At 33.5% G+C, this 25155-nt stretch overlaps 1 protein-coding gene across 1 annotated transcript in view; it reads left to right on the top strand.

Moving 5' to 3' along the window:
- The window catches only part of LOC129230222 (ribosome biogenesis protein SPATA5-like), a 172994-nt gene that overhangs the window by 52601 nt on the left and 95238 nt on the right, over positions 1 to 25155 (top strand). Inside the window, exons 7-8 of the mRNA XM_054864624.1 lie at positions 7997 to 8123; positions 13980 to 14144. Of these exons, the coding sequence (XP_054720599.1) occupies positions 7997 to 8123; positions 13980 to 14144 (292 nt within the window). The remainder of the gene's footprint in view (positions 1 to 7996; positions 8124 to 13979; positions 14145 to 25155) is intronic.

The following is a 25155-nucleotide window of genomic DNA, read 5'->3' as shown; positions in this document are numbered from 1 at the left end:
ATTTGGGTCCTTTGGCGGAAAAAATCAGTCCCTTAAATTTTAAACAGAAAATCTTCGCACATAATTGAATAATATACAACTATTTATACTTAGGGAAAAGAAACTATCCACATAGTTATTTGAAAAAGATATGAAATAAACTAAATTGGTTAATTTTGCCCTTTTTTTCTGTGATTATCATATGTTCAAATAATACACTTGCAAGATTTAGTTATTTGAGAAACTATTTAGTCAGTTACAATGAGGTAAACTCAAAATTTACTTTAAAGTTGGATTTTACCATGAGATAAAAAATAAATGCCTTTGATTGATCAAGCAGAAAGCACTCCCTTAACCTTTGCTTTCATGAACATTTTTCTAGGTGAAAAAAAGCAACTAGCCCCCCCCCCTCCATCAATTATCAATGGCAATTTCATAGAAATAGAAAAAAATCGCAAGCGAATTAACACAACGCAAAAATCACGATCGCAAAAACGAAACATTTTCTCACATGAGTATGAAAATTGCTCATTTGCAATCTTAAATTAGAAAATTTGACTTCATTGTGACTCTTTTAAAATATCTGTGTTGGCTTTGGTGCTACTTTTAAAATTTCGCCATTTTCAAAATGGCGCGATCGATTATACGTGACTTTTGCAAGTCCAAATAAAAATAGCCCCTCAGAAATAGGTGAATTACTAGAAAATGAACAAGGTTAAAGTGCTTTTGTATAAAATTCATATTCATAAGTAATTTAACAAGAAAAATGTTAAGTTCAGAACTTTGTGTTTTGCGCGATCGGGAAAATGTTCGCCATTTTTTTTTCACCCATCCTTTTATTGAGGATGCAAGATAATAATTTTCAAAAGTAATTCTGGTTAGGTGAATGCAAAATAGATAAGCTTTTACTACTCAGTTGTCCTGTATCAATCCTGAAGATTGCATTGAAACCACTCTTACTTTTGATCTTTATTGTTGTTTTCAGGAATTTCCCCAAGATAAAAGATGAGGGAGAACTTATTCTTAGAATACAGTACAATGGGCTATTTATGAACTTGCAATATTTTGCTCCTTGAGCTTTGCCCAGGAGGTCACTGTAAGCTCCAGTCTTATCACTAAAATTCCATTGACTGGTCAACAGTAGGGGTGTGTTTGAATAGCTGATACAGAGATAGGGTCATTTTAATCCTTTTCTGTTGATTCTCCTGGTCATTGAAGCTTAAAAGCATTCACTAGATAGATCTTCAGCATTTTCTACAATTTTTTTTCCGGTTTTTATCTTTTGGGTGTTCTGGGTCCCAAGGACCCGAATTTTCGCGGAAGTTGCGTCCCTTTCCCGCGAATTTGCGTAAAAAACCCGCTATAGCGCGTAAACGCGAACCCTGGAAATATTATTCTCCCTACAGCTACATTTCATAGCTATGCAGCATTGTTCAGATCGACATGAACACTTCGTCATTGCTATGATGTAGTCTGGAGCAATTGGAGTATTTTGTGGAATGACAATAGGGAAAAAACTCTTTGTTGATTTCATCTTTTTACCAACCAAATGATGTTGGATCTGGGTGAGGAAATAATGGACTGTATGCAGATAACCACAAAATAGTTTGAAATTGAGCCCGTTTTACATTTTCAACAAAGCAGTCCCTAGTGGGTGGTAATGAAGCAAATGAAGGAGCTCGTAGCGGTGCTTGACCAATTTTTTTGCCCAAAGAGATATTCTTACTCCTGTCATATCAGTATCACCTTCAACACCATAACAAGTAGCAATAAATGCTGTGCATTCTTTAATTACCTCTGTCATACTACTCTCTTTATGGCCCAATTTTCGTAACTGTTTACCAGCCTGAAGACACTTCAGAACTATTTTATTTCCTATCTCATAGAATGGAGCAAAAGATTCACAGCCAGATAAGGCATGAGCAGCCGGCAAACGTAAAATTATATCCTTGTATTTTGAAACTGTTTCTTTGATATCTACTGATGCCCTTCCTGGTTTTAACGATACCATACATACTTCATTTTTCATACCTAGTCAATGGTAGAAGTATAACAGTAACATGACTACATCAGTGTCGTCACATATAACATGAGCAGTTTCATTTTCTTTCATTTTAGTTTCAGATGCTAGCTGCTGGATCATTATAATATCTGCTTCTTCGTGTTTTGTTTCTAAATCAGTTCTTTGACTGAGGTTGCCTCTATGTACTTGAAATGGTGTAGTATTTTGTCCAGTAACAACCAAACGGTTCTCAAATGGGACATTACAAACATTTGTAGAACTGAAGTTACATAAAGCTGTATATCAATTGGCGCTTGTTGTCGTAATTGGACAGCGTTATGTTTTGTGGGGGAAATGGTGTCGTTTCAGTTAGCACAAACTTCCTTGATACTTTCTTCCCACGACTGACTCTTGTTGCTCTCTTGATGCTGTAGTCATAGTATCTGTGAAATACCAGGTGGACATGAGCATCTTTCAACATGTCAGTGATTTTTTCAAGGAAATTTCTCAAGAAATCACACACAGACTCTCCTACAGGCCAATGCACAACCCACAGTAAAGCACAACCGTCAACGATTATTAGTGTCGGTGGCTTACTTCTTCTTTTAGATTGTGACACACTCATAGTGTTCATTAAAGTAGACATATCAACCTCTCTCATGTTTCCATCGTCTTTAAACATAGACGGAGGCACAGAAGAAAGTTCGTATTTTAAGATATAAGTCATTTTTATATATCTGTTTGCTTGGAGAGCAATGATTTTGGAATATAAAAGAGAAGCATCCATCTGCAAAGCGGTTGGAATTTTGCCACTCTCTTTCTCCTCATCCATGCATACAACTAATTATTTTTTGACTCGCATGAAATCCACTTGGGAGACTTTCTTGAAAATTATGTACTGCCATCTTAGCCGTTTCATAAACTTTGTCCACATTAACCGATTTAGCTGCTACAATTTTTCCAGATACAATGTTTACCAATCCTTGAGGATGCTCTGATGGATTTAGAGGCTGTATACACAATTTCAGTTTTCTCCTTAACTTCTCCCTATCTACAGCATCACGACTGATTATTCTGTTACTTTTTTCTTTGTGTAAAGGTAATTTGTCAGAACCCTTTTGCTCCCTCAAATCAACCCTTGAAAATCGGAAAGTAGAACAGTCTAAGAATTTTCCCGTTTTTACAGTAACTCTCTTCATTATCTTAAAATTTATTTCAGACAATATATGTATAAATTTTGGATTCTGTAAAACGCAAAACATTTTCCATTGAGAATAAGGTTAGAATTATCAGATATATTAAAGATGGCAGCAGTCAGTTGGAAACCATGAAAGGAAACACTGATTTGGTTATAGTAAACCATCTGTTTTATTGGACTTACTGCTGGGTGCACACACGGCCTTCGGAAGAGATGGGCGAGCGAGGCGATGCCCCGGGGCACTGAACTAAACTTTTGAGGCCCTAAACTAAATTTTTGATGCATTGTAATTTAGTTTCTGAAATATTATTATTATTTTTATCAAAAATAATTTTTAAATGCTCAAACATTTGATTTGCTTTAGTAAGAGACACATACATTTAAGATTACTTGTTCAACTATGTTTAAAAAATAAGTTATGATAACGTTCGGTACTTTTCTATCATACGATTACACGCTGTTAGATTTTTAATTTAAACTTTCACAAAAAGTGAAAGAATCACTTAATTTGAAAAAAAAAAAAAACATTAAAAATACGTTTTTGCATCATGCAGAATCAATCCTTTTTCGATGTAAAAATTGCATCACGTTGTGACGTCATGTGTGTGATCGGTTGCAATAACTCAGTCAAATGATGAACTTTTGGGTGAACCGAGTCACCAGTTCATTGTATCTTATAACCGCGAGTTTATTTTTTTGATTGAGTTACTTTTTGATTGGCAAAATATCTTTAACTTTCTTGCATTGGCAACACATCTTGTGTTTTGCATATTCTTAATTTGAAAGCCATGTGAAGACTTTAAATACTTCGAGCGATCTTTTTCGCTCTCTCTCTCACCTCACATAGCTGCAATGTGTTGTACGTGATTTCGTGATGTCTGCCAGTGCTCTTTACTCCTGGCAGGGCGTTATACAACGTGATGTCAATTTTAAAGTTATAAAACGCCTTTAGGCCTATTTTTGTGTATTACGGTAATGCCATATATTCCTTGGAATCAGCATGTTCTTAAACTTAATGTTTCATTGTATATTAGCGGCTAATATTTGTTTATTTTTCTAAATGTTTTTTAAATATCAATGAAGATGTTGTTCGTCAACTTTAGAAATCCTTTGAGGATAATAAATACAGATTTTCCTTGAGGAAAAATGCTTCACGTGTTTTTCTTTTTCTCCAACTTCAGGCTGTGGACATTTTTTTTTTGCAAGTTCACTTCTACTAGCGGTGTAGTAAGTCTAAATTTCACTACACTTAATGCTCACACACGCCCTAAACAGCTTGTTTACCCGATTTTCGGGGTTTCAAAAGAAGGTTTAAATGTTCATCTTACACTATGAAAAAGTGTTTGGCGGGGAAGTTGAAGAATATTCTCCCAGTCAAAATAATTTTTAGGACAACTCTGGGTACGCAGACGGTCCACTATAGCGGGTTCGACCGTATAATAATATATTAAAAGTTAATGTTGCTTCGTAACAACATTTTCAGTGTTTTGAGCGCCATCTTGGATACCATCTTGAATTACTCAAAATGCTCAACTCTGGCAAAGTGGCATCAATCGAATCTGAAATGTACATAACATAAGCTATCAAAAACAGTCAAAACATTTTATTCACACCTCGGAACAAGCTTTTCGAAATGGCACCCTGACTATTAGGGGAGGAGTTTTCAGGGACTGTCACTCGGAACATTTACGAAATTCAAACCAAAATTTAAGACAATCTTGAAGAGTTTTGGCGAGATAGTGGCAGATGCTGCCCTGGAAAATTTATGTATAAAAATACATGTTTAGTCGATTTTTTCTAATGTTTCTAGGAAGAGTTTGCTCCCCTTTTAACTTGTAACATATATTGTATCTTATTTTAATTATGTCTCAAAATATTTCTGTTCCCTTTGAGAGTTTAAATGCCAGCCCCTTTTCGAAAAAGAGAGGTTATCCGACTGGAAAACCGTCCCTAACTCCATCCAGATACGCTACTGCAGTGTAGAAGTATTGAGAAGACTCAGGAAATGTGCACTATATATATATATATATATAGATAGACACATTTCTCTTTTTTTGATGGGGTTTGAAGCATTATATGGATTATCTCTTTTTTCCATTTAGCTCTACTGTTGCTCTCTTTGAAAAATCATAAAATTAATCAACTTTAAACAAATAATATTTTTTGGAAAGAAACTTGGCAAATTACGGCCCCTCTTCCTGCTGCATCCTTGGTGAGAGTCACTCCTGTATCACAGTACCACACCAATCTAAAATGGAAAAGTATTTTTACTGAGAAAAGAAAAACTCGGGGAGAGATCTCCACAACATTTTTTTCAATAACTACAGACTTGCCAACTTTTACGGATTATCCGTAAAGTTTATGAATGACACTTAAACTTTACGGGTTTACGGAAAGACTCCCGATTTTTAGTTTTTAGCTACAACTGGCTTTGGAACTGTTTTTTCAATCAAATCATAACTGTTTTTCCAAAAAATCCCCCCCCCCCCCGAAAAAAACTCAGATTTGCTTGAAAAGTAGCCAAATAAAGCGTTCCGTTCCCCAAGCTACCTCCTAAACACAACTGGCAATTTTGTCCCATTTTGTCTTGTCTTTTCTTCAGAGTATTTATGTGGCTGCAGTGTTGCTAAGATTGTGTTAAATTCGCCCAATAGGTAATCCCCCCCCTCACCTAGCTGGCGGCAGAAGGAAGCTGTTTCGTTTCAATCCGCTTGCTCTCTTTATGATCTGGCAACCCTAGCCACTCCCAGCATTCAGTTAGCTCATTGGGCGACTCCAGGGATTTTTTTTTTGATCCGTAGGTAAAGAATGAGGCGGCGCGGAACGAGTTCTGAAACACGACGTGTGTTCGTTTATTTTGTATCACATTGTACAAATGGAGTCAGAAAAAGCAAATTGCGAGATTTGTGTGAGTGGCTTAATGATTTCTCAGGTGGTCAAAATGATGTAGATCGCCATGTGACTGGAGGGGTCCACTTGAGAAATGTAGAAGCGACCGAGAAGAGTTTTTTAATGATCAAAAAAAAAAAAAAAAAAAAGCCACTACTGCTTCATTAAATTCAGCTGCATTTTCTTCACACACTGAAGTTGATGATTTTGAAAATATTTTTCAAATATAAATGCATATTTTTATCTTGTAAAATCTAATAGTAGTATAACTTACAAATTGTTCTTTTTTTTATTCCATTATGAAACATCATCTAACATCAGCATTTGTTGCATAAAAGTTTGCACAATACACTTAATTGATATGTGGTTTCAATATTTGATGCATTACTGATTGGACTTGAGTTGAACTTGAGGACTAAAAGGGTTTTACTCCCAACCTGACTTTTTAAAAGCCAACTTTGGAAACTTTCCGGGAGAGCGTCTCCCTTGCTCAACATCATTGAAGATTGTCTTCAACTTTGTTTTAAGTTTTTTAGTTAAGTTTCAAAAACGTTTCAAAGGAAAACCTCCGAATTTCTCCTCTGCACATCATCAAAGATCGTCTGAAATTGCATCATTACTGCTAAAATTTCGAGCAATTTCAGAGGGAGAGCCCATAACCCTCCACTTCTTAACACAATTGAATATAACGGCTGTGTTTTTAAAAGTTTTTAAAAATGCACTCGCGAAGCATCTCTGAATTTTTTCTCCCTAACATTACCAAAGATAGTCTATAACGCATTTTTCAGAATTCAATTTTGAAATTTTCATGGGGGAGAACCCCCCCCCCCACCCACTTTTTAGTTAATCTTATGCTTACAATTTTGTTCAAATTTCTAATATTTAGATCTAATTTTGACTCCTTGGCTCCATTTTAGACTAGCTCTCTTATCTTTTTTTTTTTGAGATGCTTTTTGAAAACATTCAGATGCCCCCAATTTCATGCATTCACCTAATTATTTCGCTCGCCAAGGCCCAGCACCCCTTTTTTTGTTAGTTATCTGATCCCTCAGGCTCCCTGGTATACTGCTGTGAGTAGGTAAAGGGTAGTAACTGCAAATTTTTCAATTTGCATTTTTGTCATCTGTTGTCCGTTAGCTTTATTGTACACTAGTGGCACTCACAGGGCTGTGCCTGTAGTAGAAAATTAAAAGGTCTTTTGGTTCGCCTGTATATTTACAAATAATGTATGATGAATTTCTCGCCAATTGGCTTGCCCATGTTATGGTTCCACGTTATGATAACTTGGCAATTTACTCATCCATCTTATCATAATTTTGCTCGGGGAAAATGTTCTTAAAATTGGAAAAGAAAAAAAACAAAATCGAATTTTTGAAAATCGCTTCGAGGTACACACCCCCATGCCACAAACTAATTCTGTGCCAAATTTCATGACTATCAGCCGAACAATCTAAGCGCTATGCTCATCACAAAGATCCTGACAGACAGAGAGATCGAGACAGAGAGACTTTTAGCTCTAACATTAGTAAAGAAACTTGCTTATTTGGTTTCCGCTGAAAAAAAGGCACAAAAAAATGTCTAATTTTAACATTTCCCGATTGTTAGTATTAAATCCAACACACATTTCTTCAAATATCTTGAAAATTCATTTCTGCTGATACTGCCGTTTACCTACCCACGGCAGTATAGTAGTACCCCCATTACTGAAGCTCTGCGCACGCCCCTGCTTTGTGGTATTTAGAGGAGTGTGCCTTGCTCTTGGGGTCACCCTTTATCAGAGAATATTTTTTAAATAATCATCCATTTTTAGATAGAGATTGTAAATGATTTTATTATGAATTTCTTAGTTGGAATAAACTATCATGTTACTATTTTGATAATGTCTCTCTTTTAAAAAAATATAAAAAGCCTTTTTTATTTACTTCTAGCACATCAGGAAACTCGAACGTTGCTGACCGAGTGTTAACACAACTTCTAATTGAAATTGATGGTGTTAATGTTCTTAAAGGTGTCAGCATAATTGCTGCTACAAATAGGCCAGACATGATTGATCCGGTAAGCACTTATAATGACTGGATAGAAAAAATTGGTTGTTTTGTGTATTATTTATGCATATATATGTTTTCTGTTGAACATTTCATTTTCGAGAACTTTTTAAACTCTTATGAACTATATTTCATAGCTGCCAAGCAGAGGCGTAGCTAGACCCGACTTTTGTGGGGGGGGGGGGGGATACTTCTTTTATATATATATTTATACATATATATATATACATATATATATATATACATACATATATATATAAAAAAATTTTTTAGTATTAAAAAAAATAAGAGGGAGGTATATCTTACATACTTTGGAATGGGGTGCTCCAATTCCAATACTTGTGTCAAACAAAGCAAAAGCAAAGAATTTTTTACTTTTTTAATGTTATGGAAAATTCAACTTTTTTTTCTTTTCCCTCCATTTAATTTAAAGTGAAAATTTCTAGCAACGGTCTTGTCAAAACCAGTCTATCCAAATCAGGGGGAATTCAAATATCTGATGAGCATGTTCCGTTCATTTCAGTGTGATTGCTTAATTTAGAGGCTAACACACATCTACAAAAGCTGGCATCCCTGAAAGCCAATAGATACTTCCATTTCCGCCTGTAAACTGGATGTTTGACTTTCAATCTCATCGGTGGTCAGACTATAAAGACTATTTTTACTAACTTGGTTTGCACTAAAAGTATCATATAAAATAAAAAAAAGACTTCTTGAATTATAACCCGCAAAAAATGAAATTGCTTTTCATATCGTTATAGTTATATGTTGCTTTTTATGTATTTACATTTATGCTAATTCTAAAGCCAGGCCCAATACTGGCTGATTTTGCTACCGTTTTTCGGTACCTTCACAAAAATCATGTTTTGAAATCGGTACTTTCATAAAAATCAAGTAATAAAATTAGTAGCTTCACAAAAACATCGAACATTTCACAAAAATTAGCATTTTAAAATATAAAATTTTTCTCTGTTTGAAACAAAATTACTCATAAAATAAAATTCTAAGCAGGTTTATATGAACAATCGCTTAAATAGAAAACTTTTTGTAGTATTTTAACTAATTTTTAGCTGTTTCTCGCCTAAGTGTATTTATGCAATATTATCGCAATCTTTCAACATCCGTTTTGGGAAACCGTTTTTCTCATAATTTCCTATATTGTACACACTACCTACCCTATTAAGCTGAAATTACGATGGTATCTTTCATACTTCTTAGGTTTTTAGCTCCCCCCCCCTCCAAAAAAACGAAATCTGTTTAAAATAATACTAGATGACATTTTCACTTGTTCTACTTCTCTTTTACAAAAATTAGGATGCCTCTAAAATTTCACAAAAACAATGCTGATAAAAAAAAAACTTTCACAAAAATAGAATGATGCAATACTTTCACAAAAATAGGTAGCGAGAAAAAAATCCTGGATTGGCCCCTGAAAGCAGTTAATAAAATTTGAATAAAAAAAGTTAGGGAAGAAATATAGGCGGTAGAAAGTTATTCGCTGAAATACATACCATCTGTTCTCCTCTCAAGTCTTGATTTTTAATTTGATTAGCTGCTTTAGAATTTACATAAATATCTATTTGGGAGAGCAACAGCAATTTTCGAGTACAGTAGAAGACCGTTAAAACGCCGACCTGTATAACGCAATTCTCTATAAACCGCACTACTTTTCAGAAATAAACAATAGGTTTTGAAGTTTAAAAAATCCTTCTGTTTTGCTTTACAAACATGAAAATTGTTTGGCAAATTAAATTTTGAAAGTTTTTCATCTTTCCATCTTACTTCAAAGCTTTAAGTTGAAAATTATTACTCATAGTAAAGAGTAAATACCAGATAGTTCTTGAAAATGCAGCTGTTATGGAAACCATTAAACTAGCAGAAGTGCAGGATTTTGATTGTGAAACATATTTATTTGTGAATAACTAATTGTAATATTGGTGCTTTAATACTCATTGCAGATAAAACTTATTCTGAAGTGCTAATATATAGATATATTCTGAATATTAATTTCAAAATTTGTGAAATGATCTATATAACGCAAAAGCTCTGGTCCCAAGCTGTGCGTTATAACGGTCTTCTACTGTATTATCAACAGAAGTCATTTTTATTTTCTACTTCTTAATGCGCACCAAGCTAATAGAAATAATCTAGATTCATTTCGTTTTTAAACATTTTATTCATGTAATGCTATGCAGTTTTTCCTTTGAATTAAAATAAAATTACCTTCAGAAGGGTCCGATGGGACTAATGCTGCTTTGCAGGCTGTACTTCGTTTTCTTCAGACGACGTTAACTTTCTCTTTTTAGAACAATCCTTTTCTTCATTTTAATTTTTTTCTTTGGGTTTAAAAAAGCTTCTTATCGGTTTTGCTCGCTTCATTATGCAACAATTTTCACTTAGAATGTACTATTTCAAACAGACTGTACGTTTCCAAAAGAATGCAGTAAATACTGGCTGAAAAATCAATGTGATTGCAATGGATACTCTGGTTAGCAAAGGTCGTTTTGACTATGACCTATGACACACACGAGACCAGATCAACAAAAATCTCTATTGTCTCGAATTCCGGTTGTGCTATCATTTTCGGATTTGAAGCCCAATGATCTTTAAAGCAGCAAACAAAAACATTTTCTTCAACTCAGAAACAGAGGAATTGTCTTCAAGAGCTGAGGAGGAATGGAAAAAAGGGAGAAATGCATTCCACGAATAGGCTTTCCAGGAAGATTAACCAAAGGACAGTCGTTTCGCGCACTTTTTTGGCAGAAGAGTAAAGGGGTGAAATTCACAGGTTTGACATGTAAAAAAATGAACATTTCAAGTTCATGGTTAAAGGTCATTCAAGTTAAAAGCCATTTCGCTCTGTTATCTGGATTAGTACTGTTCTTTGGTTGCTCTCTTTCTTAAAAAAATGATTCCTTAGAAAACCGAAATGATTGGAGTAAAAAGAAAGTAAGTTTTTTTTCAAGTGATGAAAAAAGGAAAATCGTAGAATACTGGCCAAGTTCGATTTGCAGCAATTGCTAACCTCAAGAGGATAAATAGTGAATCAAAAAAAAAAAAAAAAGAAAAAAAAGAAAAAAGAAAAAAAAATCAGGGACCAAAAAGCAATAAAAGACTTTTTCTTGAAAATGATATGCTTAAAGTTTCCTTTTCTCTCAAAATGATTCTTTTAACTCGCAATAAAGCACTTAATAATGTAATAATAGAATAAATACCTAACAAAACTAATAAAGAGGAATTTTAATCAAGAGCCCAATATTATCTTTAGTATTGATTTCAAATTTTCACCAGCATATTTCAAATTTCTATAAAAAGTTTCCTAACACCCCTGTATCCCAAAACCTCTTTATCTCGACTTTTTTTTTTAATGTGAAATTTGAAATATACAGATTCGACTGTATGCAATATTCCCACTGCGCGGCTCATAAAATTAAACATATTTAACAATTTGCAGAATCTATGACACAGAAGGCTGCATATATGTGGATTTAACAAATCAATCTCATTTCTGAAGCGAAGTGTCAAATTTCGCTCAATTATCAAAAAATTGTCGCAGCAGAGGGAGGCGTCTTTATGCTTGAGGGTCACACATGGAGCAGATTTTCAATGACATTGGGGGGGGGGGGAAGCGCAGTGAATTTTTGACCTTTGTTACTCAGAAAAAAGTCGTTTTGATTTTTTTCTTTTTCTTTTTTTTTTCTTTCTCTTCTCTCTTCTTTTTTTTTTTGAAACTAACGTTTCTGGGGGGGGGGGGGGTTGTCCCCAAAACCCCCCCCTTAGCTGCGCCCCTGCTGCCAAGTGCTCCGTTTTTCCCGGAGTTTCATCGATTTTTATTGCGTATTCCGAAAATCCGATTTATTCCAAAAAAACTCCAATTTTTCGACTTTTCTTCACTTTTTTTTTGATTTCAGAAGAAATTTTGTTATCCTTAAAGGCAGGAATTATGTACAAACTCAACTAAAGAGAAGACAATTTGATACTTTGGAAGCATTAGTGTCAGGATAAACACTGAGGGGAGCGATGTTCAGAGAACATCGGTTTTTGATTGATCATTTCAGCTGCATGTAAAACATCGCCGCCATGTTTGGTCATTCACAAGATGGAAGTCAACGATGCTAAGTGCCTACGTTTTTCAAAGACAGAGCAGATTTGGCTGTTTGTTTTTAACTGCAAACTAATTAAAATAAAGTAAAATGTGCTGCAATTTTTTAAAAAAAATATTTTAAATAATTTTCTTGAGAAATAAAAAAAAATTATACTATTTAAAATTTCATCTTATCCTCAATGCTTTGGAAGCTATTATGCTAAATATTTTCAATAAAATCGTTGTTTCATGAGGATTTTACATTATTTGTATGTAACAAATTCAAACATTCCTATCCTAATTTTTGACTTAGTCGCAATATTTGGTCATTTTATGAGATTTAAGTACATAAGTCTCTTTCAGTGTTTTAGTGACCAAGTTTCCAAAAACGGAACAAGATGTTTATTGCAATGCAAACTATTGAAAAATTATTCAAAGTGGGCTTTTTTTTTTCAGAAAATTCTTAATTATTTTTTCGAAATATTCAAAAAATTTTTCTTCAGAATATTATTTCATCCTCATTGGTTTAGACGCTAATCTACTAAAAACTGATTGTTTCGTCTAAATTATATTTTTTAAGGATTATTACTTATTTATAATTACTTTTATGCAACTAGTTCAAAAATCTATTATCTTAATTTTTTGTGTAGTCGCCATGTTTGGTCATAAGCAAGATGGAAGTAGACGAGACTATTAATTGCCTAAGTTTCCGAAATCAAAGTAGGATATTTATCTCAATACAAAACTATTAAAAATAACATAAAATTCAAAAAATTATGGTTTTTTTTTTTAAATTTATTATTTTCTTAAAGGAAAAATTTATCTGTATTTGATCCTCACCGTTTTGGAGACTTTGCTAAAAACTGAAACTATTTCATTGCTAAACTGCCATTTCCTGCCGACTTTTCTTTTTTTTTTGCAAAAAGATCAGAAACCTATTTTAACTTAAATTTTCCACGTGTAAAAAAAGTATTGAATAATACTCTTTTAGGATGTGCAAAGTCCTATTCATTTATTTATTTATGAAAGTTGTTAAAAACTCCCCAAGTTCGTATTTCAAAATTTAGCAATCGTGTTGGCCACTAAAATTTTGGAGTCTAGTGGCCACTTGGAAAATTCCTGAAAATTGACCTTTACTATGAAGTACATAAGAACTTTACTTCCAAGCATGAGACGTAATTGTGTGTTTTATTCTTCAATATGTTCTTATGCAATGCATTTTTAATACACGTATATGCATTAAAAAATATTTAAAAAAGAGGTTGCAGTTTTATTAAATCAAACAGTAATGTTTTTTTACTTTTCAATATGTAGCTATGTAGCGAAGCTTTTTTTTTTTTTTTTGGTAAAATAGTTTTTATTTTAATCTTGGTTGTAGTTTTGCTGAAAATCAAACATGAAAATTTAGAAAAGCATTGTAATGGTGCTTAAAACTTATAGAAGCTTATGGTACAGAAGGAAGGTTTAGCACAGGCCACGATTTCTTGCTCCTATTTTAACCATCGTTGCTCCTATTTTTTTATCTTGAGGTTGGCAGCTATGATATTTCCATGTTCATATGCGCGCAGTGAGACTGTGTAATGCGGCCTTAGTTGGCGGGAGATGCCGCAAGATGAGAATGTTAAAGTGTTGATGTTGGTATTGTGATGTATATTATTCATGTCTTTGTTTTGGATTGTCAGTAATTAAATGTTTATTTATTATTATGTCATTCTTTTAGACTAAGTTAAATGCCCTATACATGCTGTCCTCGCATATATATATATGTATTTGTTTTTCCAGAGCTTGTTAAGGCCTGGTAGATTTGATCACATGATCTATGTTCCTTTACCTGATGCTTTAACACGAAAAGAAATTTTGGATGTAAAGCTTCAGAAAATGCCTCTTGCGTCTGATGTGGATTTATGCTACTTAGTGGATAAAACTGAAAATTTTACTGGTGCAGAGGTAATTTATCTTCTTTTTTTTTCCTTTTTTTTAAAAAAAGTTAAGTTGAAAAGCACCTTGTCCAAAAAATATAGACACAGGCATAAAATGCAATTCACTGCTGTAGATTTTTTATTTCATATCTGTATAATAATAAACAGCATGTGAAACACTAGTTAGGGTTAATTTATTAGGAAAAAAATATTTTGTGTGGAATTTATATTTAGGAAAACTGAAAATAGGGTATCCCATAATTAAAGACAATTTTTAATTTATAAATAATATTTAGGGTTGAGAGACACAGTTACAAATAATGGAAATCAAGATTCCATTTCCCTCTAGTTACTTCAAATACTCATTTTCCATCAAAAGTATGCAAGTTTTGCATTGCCTATTGGGAGAGTTAATAATGGTGCATCATCCCATGTTTGCTCTATTGCTCTGTTAAGATCCTGGTTTGAAAAATATTGGCTTCTATTTTCATATAATTTCTGTGCTAGATGTTCCCACATGTTTCCCATTGTATTTGTCTGAATTAAGTGATCCGCAGTCCATGGTATTGCTATTATTGAAGTTGAACCAAATATTTGTTGAGTTAGATGAATTGGCACTTTGTATTGCTGAAGAATAGTTTGGTCCTCTCTGCAAATCTTGTATTAAAATACAACCCCAACAACACAATGACATCCTTAAGGACTCCTGCAGATATCATCTTCAGGATAATCTGACATCCGCTGGCAGTTCAATGATGCTCCTACACCTGTCGTAACTTTTTCAAAAAGTACACTCCTGTTTCCATCTACAAGACAACCTGCATCTGACACTTGTTGGATAGTATTACGACAATTCTAGGATGCACGGAAACACCTCTTGGTTCGAAAACTAGCCCTGAGGACGTCTTTCGGACAATTGTTATCCAAAAAAGATCCTAGCAGTATCCAATAGTACTGTTTCTGAATGACAATTGATCCAAAAACTCGCCTACCAATACCTTAGAATACAGCTTCTGGATAAGCCGGAAATGATCTTATTGGTATCTCATAAAACGCTTTCTGGATGACCGATTTCATCCTTATCCAGAAACTATCTTAATGTTATCCTGTAATGCACTTTCTAGACGGCTCTTGATCCGGAAACGCTGCCACTGATACCTTTACAATAAAGCTTCTGGGTAGATAATCCAGAAACTTAACCTATAGATGTCTTATAACAGTCTCTGGATAATAGTTTTCATCCAAAAACTATCCTACAGTTATCTTTTAATGGAGCCTCTTCATCTTTCTCATAATTTTTTTTAAAAATGCACAGATGCATACATTGAAAAATAACTGCATACATAACACTTCAATTAATAAAATCAAACCTTTTTTTTTTCAAAGTTCTTGGCAAAATAGGGTTAAATTTGGATTAACTATATTTTTCATTTCACTAATTTTTATGTGTAGAAACAGACACCGAATTTTTACTTCTGGTGGAGAATCATCAGCGTAAAAACCATATAGCTAACATAATCTATTTTTCTATTCAAATATAGCTTTTTAACATTTCAAAATTACCAGTGCATAGAAGTAAAAAAAAATTAGAACTTGTTCAGTTCAAATCAATCAAAGTCAAGTTTTAAACGGACTTCAGATCGAGTACAATTAAATAGCCTCCAACTTTCTTTCTCACAAACTATATTTCAACTGCACAATTTTGCCTTAGCAATATAAATGCAAAATGCAGAAAAATTGTACTCGAAACGAAACAGATTTTATTTAAAAAAAAAAATCTTCGGCATGTCTGAAATTTTTTTTTATCACTATGCCTGCCCACCATTCTAAAAAATTAAAATAAAAAACTGTATGTATGATTTTTTTAAAAATAAATTTGCTGCTATTATAGCGAATGCATTTTTGAAAATTTAGATTTATTACTCATTGCAACATAGTTTCAGAAGCTGAAATTCATTTAATGAAAAAGTATTTAAAAGTGCTCACTTTAAGTTGGGTGTAATCTTTAAATAATGTGTAAACATTTACTTAAAAATGCTGATTCTTTTAATCATGAACCTTGTTTGAAAGAATATATAGAATGCAACAAGTACAAAAAATATCTTTATTATAACAATGGGGTAAACAATCTAAATTAACAAGAGTGAGGGGCATCTCGCATTGGAGGAGTTTTTTTTTTTTTTGTAGTGTCTGAACTTTCAGAATCGGAACGATCCTTTGCATGGCGTAGCCAATTTTTCATTACAGTTTCTACATCTGCTCTTGTAGTTCTGCCACTTTCTTTAACAACAGATTCTAAAAAAAGAAATAGAACATGTTTATTAGAATTATAAATGTACAAAGTAAAATCAACCAAAAATAAAGTGAAGCAGATAATAAACCAGGGGGTCAAAGTGGTGACTTTAAAAATTTTAGAACATTTTTAGAACAAAAAAATTTTAAGTTTTTTTTTTTAAACTTAAATGGTAACTAATAAGTTTGATTTTTTTATAGGATGATTAAACTTTTCAAATTTAATCTTGAAAACTACAGTGAAATGCATTCAATTTTTTATTCTTCAACACAACGACACATTATGAAGTAGAAGTATTACCACATACCAATAGGATAAATGTATATCCAATTGCTTGTTTGCTTGCCTTGTTTCATCAAAGTGAATAACAAAGAACAACGAAAAAATATCCTTAGTAAGAAGGGATTTAAAGTAAGGTGCAAGAGTCCAAAACTTATTATGTACCTAACTTTTATCAGATAATTTAATACTTTATGCTGTCTCAGAACCAAAAATATCACTGTAAATTACAGATAAATCATTTAAAGATGAAAATGAATATTTTTTTACTGCAAGTAAAACTAAGAAACCCTCTGCTTTTGAAATTTATCTTTGAGTAAATTTGGAACAAGAGCTTTTGAATTGCTTCATCATAACAAATTTTGTTTCCAGTAGAAGACCAAGAACAAGGAATTAAAAATACAGCTTGATTTTTTCAAGCTACTTGACAACCTCTTATGTCTCACAACATCAGCATTGGACAATACCTGTGAAAATCCTTAATTATCAATATTGGAAAGATAACGTAAAAACAGAACAATAGGCTTTGAATTTATCTTTTTCTGCACGGCACCATATGCTGATCTTGCATCCATTTCTGTCTGCTTCTTCCAACCACAAGGAAGAGAATTTCGTTTTCCATGCCATTTTAATAAAACAAATTCCTATTTATATTTTTAAAGCAAAAAGTTAGTGCATATGTGCAAAAGAAATATTCCAACTTCACTGAACAGAAACACAAAGCAAACTGACTCTTTATAGCGTAAGAACAAACTAATGCTCAAACCGCACGCAAGATAAGCACTATAAAAGAAAAATATTCCTTCCCGCCTGGGGACAAATCATTTAAATTTTCGTGAAAATAAATTTTTAGCACATTGTATTTATTTTATTTCAATTAGCTATGATACCTTACACCCCCCCCCCACTACAGAACTGCAATTTGGGAGAAGGAGGGAATATCCCCCCCCCCCCCCCGGTTCACATTATTTTTTCATTTTTCAAAGGGGAAAAATCAAAAACATCACAACATAATTGCGTAACCCTAAAACTCCTTCTCTGCAAAAGCACAACTTTTTATTTTCTTTATTATTTTGTTTGAAAATTTTTTTCAGAAGAGGAATGAATAAAACAAACAGCTTTTTATTAAGAATGTGTTTTGGTTAACCGCATGCCCCCCCCCCCTTCTCCAGAAAAAAAAGCAGCAGCAGCAAACTTATTTCTCTTTTTTTTTTTAGAAAAAATTTCTTAGGGTCTACAAAGTAGATTTTATTGTAAAATATAGGCATATCATCATAAAAAGTTTCATTTTTAGGTTAAATTTTATTTTTCTGTATGAGTAGCGAATAAATAATGAAAACTTTAGGAATTTTTTAGGACAACTCCTACCCTCTCGAAATAAGCATAATCATACAGGATGCATGTCAGCGTGGACTTAATAGAAACAAGGAGTTGAATGCCTAGTCTTCTGTGCATTATCACTGATACTTTTTATGCCTTCCAATAAGGAATTTTATAAATTCAAAACCAAAGGATTTTGAGCTAACTTTGTGTGAATAAAAACTAGCAATTTTAGGAGTTGAAATATTATTCGCTCCCCCCCCCCTCCCCAGCATTATTATTAACATTATTCAACACAAAGAAAAATGCAGTTAGTAACAATCCCTTAAAACTATTGAAGTAATAAAGAACACAATATGCAATATAAAGGCACTTGTCACTTAAGACTTAATCATTCAAATTAAAACTGTACTATATTTTTAAAAAAATCTACATTTAAGGAGAAATTGCAGGCTAAAATGCTAATTACCTGTAAAATAATGGCAGAGAGTTTTGATAATGCCTTTTTTTACAGGTAATAATAATTAAAAAAAAAACATATGTCTCTGGAGTTAGAGTCTTGTAGTTTCAAACTCTGGAAGACCAGAGACATATCCATAAACTAACTGAAGTACATAACCATGAGTAATTTTACGATACACAACTGAAATTTTGAATGATCCAGAGTTTAACCTGTCACCCGTGAGGGTCTTCCTCCTGAAATGCATCGCGTAGCGGGGAGAGAAAACTGTAGGCGAAGTTTGTTTTTCTGCAGGGCTCCTCTTTTTCGCGCAGGGGGGCGTATACAAAGAAATTCACGGCTTTCCGGCAAAATGGTCTCTTGAATACGTACTGCCAAGAAGGCGTGTTTACGATGGCCTTTATTGACCGCTGTAAGATATCTCCTTCAGAAAACGACACTTTGCTTCTATTACCCTTTTCGGTGTTGTGCTAGTTTTAGGATTCACGATTTTATCCTATCGTTTTCTTTTCTTTTCCCCTTTAGTGTTCATATTACCTTAAATATGCTTCATTTATGTAAGAAATTCATTTAAAAATACAAGTTGTTAATTTTATTAAAGAACCTCATATAACAAGTGGAAGTATTTACTTTTGTAAAATACTTTTCAATATTATTATATTATTTTATTCAATCATTTTGAGTTTTCTAGAAAAAGTGCTGAAATTACATTTTTGCACATGACTGGGTGATTTCGCAATCACACATAAAACAAAGGAAAAAGTCAAATTCTTTTGACAATTCGTATACGAAGGATAAAACAATCGGCCGAATAAGATTGAAATTACAGAATGCAAAACTGCAATTACCAGTGTTTTTACGGAAATGTGTCGGTCTACCACTCATGTCTTTGGTGGGTAAATACTAATATTTGCCGACGAATGCCAACAGACCCGAAATTAACGGCTCAAAGCCCCTTCAAAAATTTTTAAACGTTCCTTCTCACCTCCCCCCCCCTTTAAAAATTTATTTTTTTAAATAAATGAAATTATTTTTGTTGAAAAAATTTTACTAACTCGCTGTATCTGTATCTTTTTGATGAATGTCAGTTGTCTCAGTAGCAATTACTTTGAAACATTTTGCAGTTTCTTTTTCTTTTCTTTCTGTTTTTTCTTTCTTTCTTTCTTTTCTTTTTTCTTTTCTTTTCTTTTCTTTTCTCTTTTTTTGAGCTCCTTTGTTATTGAAATTTTCAAATATAAATTAAATGGTTCTGTATCTTAATTGATTTGTATATGGTACAAATTTCTTTAGTCGACTGTTTTCCTGCTAATAAACAGAAAAAATCATCTAAGCGAGCGATTCACAATCGGTGGTCCGACGGACCGGACCGGCACAAAATAATAATAATAATAATCATTATTATTATAGCAATTTTCAAATATTTATCAACCATCTTTCCATTTAAATGTTTCGTGAGAGATCTTCAATACCAAGTAAAGTTTATTCATGTATATGTTTACTATTCTTGTCTTTATTAATTTTGAAAAAAAAAAAATCACACCGGCACCCGAACTTTTTCTTCAATGGGAGTGCGAGTCTCTCGAAAGTTTATTTATTATTTATTCATTCGTTCGAGAAAAACGAACTGAAAAAAAAGTAGTAAAATGGGCCGGTAAATGTTTTTCCCGTAAATTTTTGAGGGTCTACGAAACATATATATATGTATTTTTTTAATATAAAAAAGAAAAAACACCAGTCTGGGATTTTTTTTCAAAAGGTTTTACTGGTCCGCGGGTCAAAAAAGGTTGAGAAATGCAAATCTGAGCCATCATTTTTCCTAAATAAAGAGCTCCTTTGGTTCTGAAAGCAATTTCTTGAATTTTGCGAAGCATATTCGTGTTTTTTGTATTAGATCATCGCAATTTTTCTGTTTTACTGATTCTTGAGCAGAGTTGTTAGAAAGTGGATTAGTTTTTGTTGTCTTTTATTTTTGTGGTTGCAATTTGATATATCAAATGTTAGCAGAAAAGGATCAAAGTTCTCTTAATTTGAGAGCGCCATACGCTATATATTTTTTACGTATTTTATAACTTACAAAGAAAATAAATGTATTTTAGAAGTAGGATTTCTAATGGGCATGCAGGCTATCGGGATACACAGGTCCTGATTTAGAAATTTTGGAACTGTAAGCCCGAGCCATCTGCGGGGACCCCTTGCACAATCGAAGAAGGTGCCATAAGAAGCGGACTCTCATATATTTTTTTTACCATAAAAACCGTACCCCCTGCCCCCAAAAAAGTTCACTGCCGTAGTTTGCACCCACATGGCTACCCTGCATTTGCAGGACTATAGACTGCAGTACACTGACGCTGTAATGAAGACAAATGTTATATTTCAACCCATATTTCACTCAGTTTATGAAGGCCCCATTCACTACCACCTGTGACAACTATATCACACAGGAACAACCTAAACATTATTGGTAATTAATTTTTCACAAAGACCCAAATGTGACTTATTTTCTTTAAAAAATGTATATACTTAAAACATAAATTAACATAAAAAAGGAAAACCAAAAATTCGGGGAATGTAGCAAATTCTCAGTCTACCGTAAATGACTAGTCGTTCTTTCTTTCTTTCTTTTTTTTTTTGAATTGAAAAAAAAATTGCTTTTCCCGTAAATGAATTAATTATAAGTAATTTAATTGGTTAATTAATGTTAATTCATAATGTTTATTTTTTATTTAGCATTTTTATTATCGTCTGCACTGTCTATAAACCGTTGAGAAAACATGTTTGGTACGTGTAGTTGAGTTTCATGGAATGGGCTGTTTCTTCTTTGTCCTAACAGTTGAAACCACAGAGAACCATGCTATTGTATTGTGAGCAGAACAAGTACAAACCAGTATTTTGTCACATGAAGGACGAATGCTTACTATGTTGCAGTTTGCAGTAAAATGGGGAATGAAATGTCCGTGAGTCAAGTCAGAACCGCCCCTTGTGCACGTATTTGTGGAGGGCAATGAAAAATCGGACGCTTTCACCCCACCTGTTTTCACAAGGGAATTCAAAAGAAAGGTTTGTTGCTAATACCAGCAGCTTCAGGTGCTTGGTTGCACTGGAGGCTTGAAATCACATTTCTCTCAGTAAGAAGATAGTCGTGAATATTTGATTTCATACAATTGCGGCTGGCATTTTTCTGTTCAAAAGTTTTCTTACAAGCCTTCTTCAAACACAATTAAAAGCGTCTTTCAATACATTTTTCAAAATGTTGCTGTTACTATGGACCAAATATTTTTAATAATACGGGTCAACTAATTCGTAATTTGAGCAATTTTATTTTTCCTGAAAACTAAAAAAAAAAAGATGAGTGAATTGCAGCTTTTTAAAAAGATTTATGCAACTATTGCATATAAATAATCTTTTATTTTTTGCGTCGTCAAAAACCGGGGACTTCAGAGGAATGAAAATACGTAAAGCCAAAAAATGCGAAATTCTAATGCTGAACGGACAGCGATTTCTTACGCGTTAGTCCAAGTAAGGCACATAACCTAGAGCTCTAGATGAAATGTGTGAGATTTTAGAAAGTTTCAAAATTCAAGAATCATTTTCTCACACATGTAAAATTTTGCCATCCCTCCCCCCCCCCCCCCCCCCCTTTCTCCAATTTCGATCCCCAAAAATCTGAACATCATCTCGGATTTTTGAAACCCGGCTATATTAAATAGATTAATCCTGCAAGTGTAGATATTTACGCGAGGTAAAGAGTCTCTTTGAGAAATTTCAAATTCAAAAGCAGTAGATAGTACAATTTGGAAAAAAGCTAGTGACAACTACTTTCGTTCATTTCGCCTAAGCTTAAAGCAGTGACCTCTTGTTATGAACATGTTAGAAAATTAAATAAATAGGCAAACTATCTTATACAAATTATGTTTACGTAATTTTCGAAAAAAGAAAAAATATATATATAACTATTTATTTATATAAAATGTAAAAACTTGTTTATCTGGATGTAAAATCTTCCAAGAAAAGTAAAGGTATAGGAAAAACAAAATTTAAATATTAAAAACTGGAGATTCAAAAAAAAAAAAAACGAAAAGGAAAAGGAAACCTAGAGCCGAAATTTATTTTATAATTCAGATTACAAAAAATGTATATACAGTAAAACCTACAAGTGACCACCCTTTGGGCCAGCTTAAACGGTCACTATATAGAGGTGATCCCTATATGGAGTTTCTATTAAAATATTTACTTATATCATCAAGTGAAATACTAAACTAAATAATATACTGAATTAAATAGTGAATTGATTAATAACAACTATAATAATAGGTTTCTTTCAAAACAGAACAATATATAAAGGTTAAGGTCAAGGAAGTAAGAAAATGGGAAGGAAAGGTCGCCTTACACAGGTGTAAGTATCATTACAATACAGAACGAATTGGTCACTTTACACATTATGCAGGTGGTCATGGTCAGTATAGAAAGGTACATTCTGTGTATTTTATTATAGAAGAATTTTTTTCTTTCTGAAAATGGTCACTTTGATAAGGTGGACACTTTATCAAGATGGTCACTTTAGCAGGTTCCACCGTATTTATAAATTTATGCGTGTATATATGAGTATATGTGTACACACAGAGAAACTCTCTACGTACAGGAGCACGAGTATCCAGGGAATTCCGAGCTTAATTTTTTTGGGAAGGAGAAATTTACAATTACGAAAGAAATATCGAATTTTACCAAATGGTAAAAAGACCATGGTAATCGCCCGACCATTTTTGTGGTATGATATTTTTGGGGGAGGGGAAAAGTCACATTGACCTCACTTCTAATAAGGGTTCTTCATCTGGATCCCTGACGAGTGTTCATACAGAATACAGTGGTCGGCCACTAGAGGGCGCCTGTGATGCAGGGAGTGTTATTGCTGCTAATTTGATAAGTGTTTTTTTACTATAATTTTTCATTATTACTGTCTAGTTTTAGGTTTTTTTACTTCAGTTTATCATGTAATTTAGTTTTATTGTGTTTTGGGGGCTCATTTTTGCTGTTATTGTATTCTTGAAGTGTTTTTGCATTTTTTGGAGCTAAGCCTAACATGTGGTGATCTCCTGGTTTTTGATCTTGTGTGCTTTATTGGGTGTAGCAACTCTGTTTATTTACTGCTGTTTTTAGTATTTATTCTGTGTTTTTTTTTTTGCATTTTTATCTTACTGTTTTGCCTTTTGGAACATATTCACTGAGTAGAAATGGGTGTTATATGCAATATGAAAGAGGTAAAGAGTGGGAAGGGGGACAGGTGGATCTCTTGTGATTTATGTCATATGTTCTGCCTGTATAAGGGGGAAAATGAGTCTGTTTTTGAGGAGGATTATATTTGCACTAATTGTGCTGAACTCTCAGACTTAAGACTTAAGATGCTAGTTTTGGAAGCCCAGTTAGCATTAGGGTGTAAGCCAATTGTAGAGGGTATAAATGTTCCAGAGTTTCAGGGGGAAGTTTCAATTGAGGAGTTAGATTGGGAAACTAAGGGTGTAATTTTGGGGGACTCTATGGTAAGGGAGGTGGGTAACACAGTTGGGAGAGTAAAGCGTAAGGTGGCTAGGTGTTGTTTACCAGGGGCTCGGGTAAAAGACGTTAATATGGTTGCTGAAAAGAAGGGAGTATTGAATAAGGAGGACATGGTTACTTTGTGGGTGGGAACAAATGATGTAGGCCACAGTAAAAATGAGGAGTTTTCTAGGGAATGGGAATCCCTGTTGGATAAAGCAACCAGCTTTTCGACGAATGTCCAAGTGGTTGGTTTGCTTCCCAGGTATGGAGTGCATAGGAGCTGGCTAAATCAACGTGCGAGGTGTATGAACTTGCTACTGAAGTCAATTTGCGAAAAGCGCAGTATCAGGTTTATTGATGTATGGAGTCATTGTAAACGGGATTGGATTGCTAGGGATGGCCTGCATCTGAGCTCTTCAGGGGTCAAAATGGTTAGTGGATTAATTTTAAGGGCTTCGGAGTCAAAAAACTAAGTTGGAATGGGGGGCATGGTTCAAGCATCAGGTATCGAGAGAATGAAATGTTTTTGGGTATTGCTAGAAATGGAAATAAAGTGACGAACAAGAGTAGTAATGTTAACAATTGTAATTTAGGAAATTTCAGGGTGTTAAATAAAAGCAACTTAGGCATGCTTAAAGTTTTCTATACCAATGCTCGCAGTATTAGGAACAAGATGGATGAATTGAATAGCATAGTTATGGATGAGAAATTGGATGTTATCGGAATTACAGAGACATGGGCTACCGAATCTGATGCAGAGTTATTACATATTGCTGGGTATAATTTATTCAGACAGGATAGAGTAGGTAAAAGAGGTGGTGGGGTTTTATTTTATGTTAGAGACAATTTTATTTGCAATGAATTGGTCATAAATGATAAGCCTACTGATATTGATATGGTTTGGCTGGAGTTGATGAGCAGTAAGGGCATAAAGCTACGCTTTGGAAACATTTATAGGCCACCTAATTCAAACCAGGTACAAGATGAACAGATGTACCGTATTATTAGTGACATGTCCAGTAAGGGATCCGTTATCATAATGGGGGATTTCAATTTTCCGGGTATTGATTGGAATAATTTTTATCCTGGTAATGGCAAAGAAGAGGAATTTTTAAAAGTAATTGGTGACTGTTTCTTAGATCAAGTTGTAACTCA

This window comes from Uloborus diversus, chromosome 9, assembly GCF_026930045.1.
Source record: "Uloborus diversus isolate 005 chromosome 9, Udiv.v.3.1, whole genome shotgun sequence".
NCBI lineage: Eukaryota > Metazoa > Arthropoda > Arachnida > Araneae > Uloboridae > Uloborus > Uloborus diversus.
The sequence above is the reverse complement of the archived record's forward strand: the minus strand, read 5'-3'. Positions and strand labels throughout refer to the sequence as shown.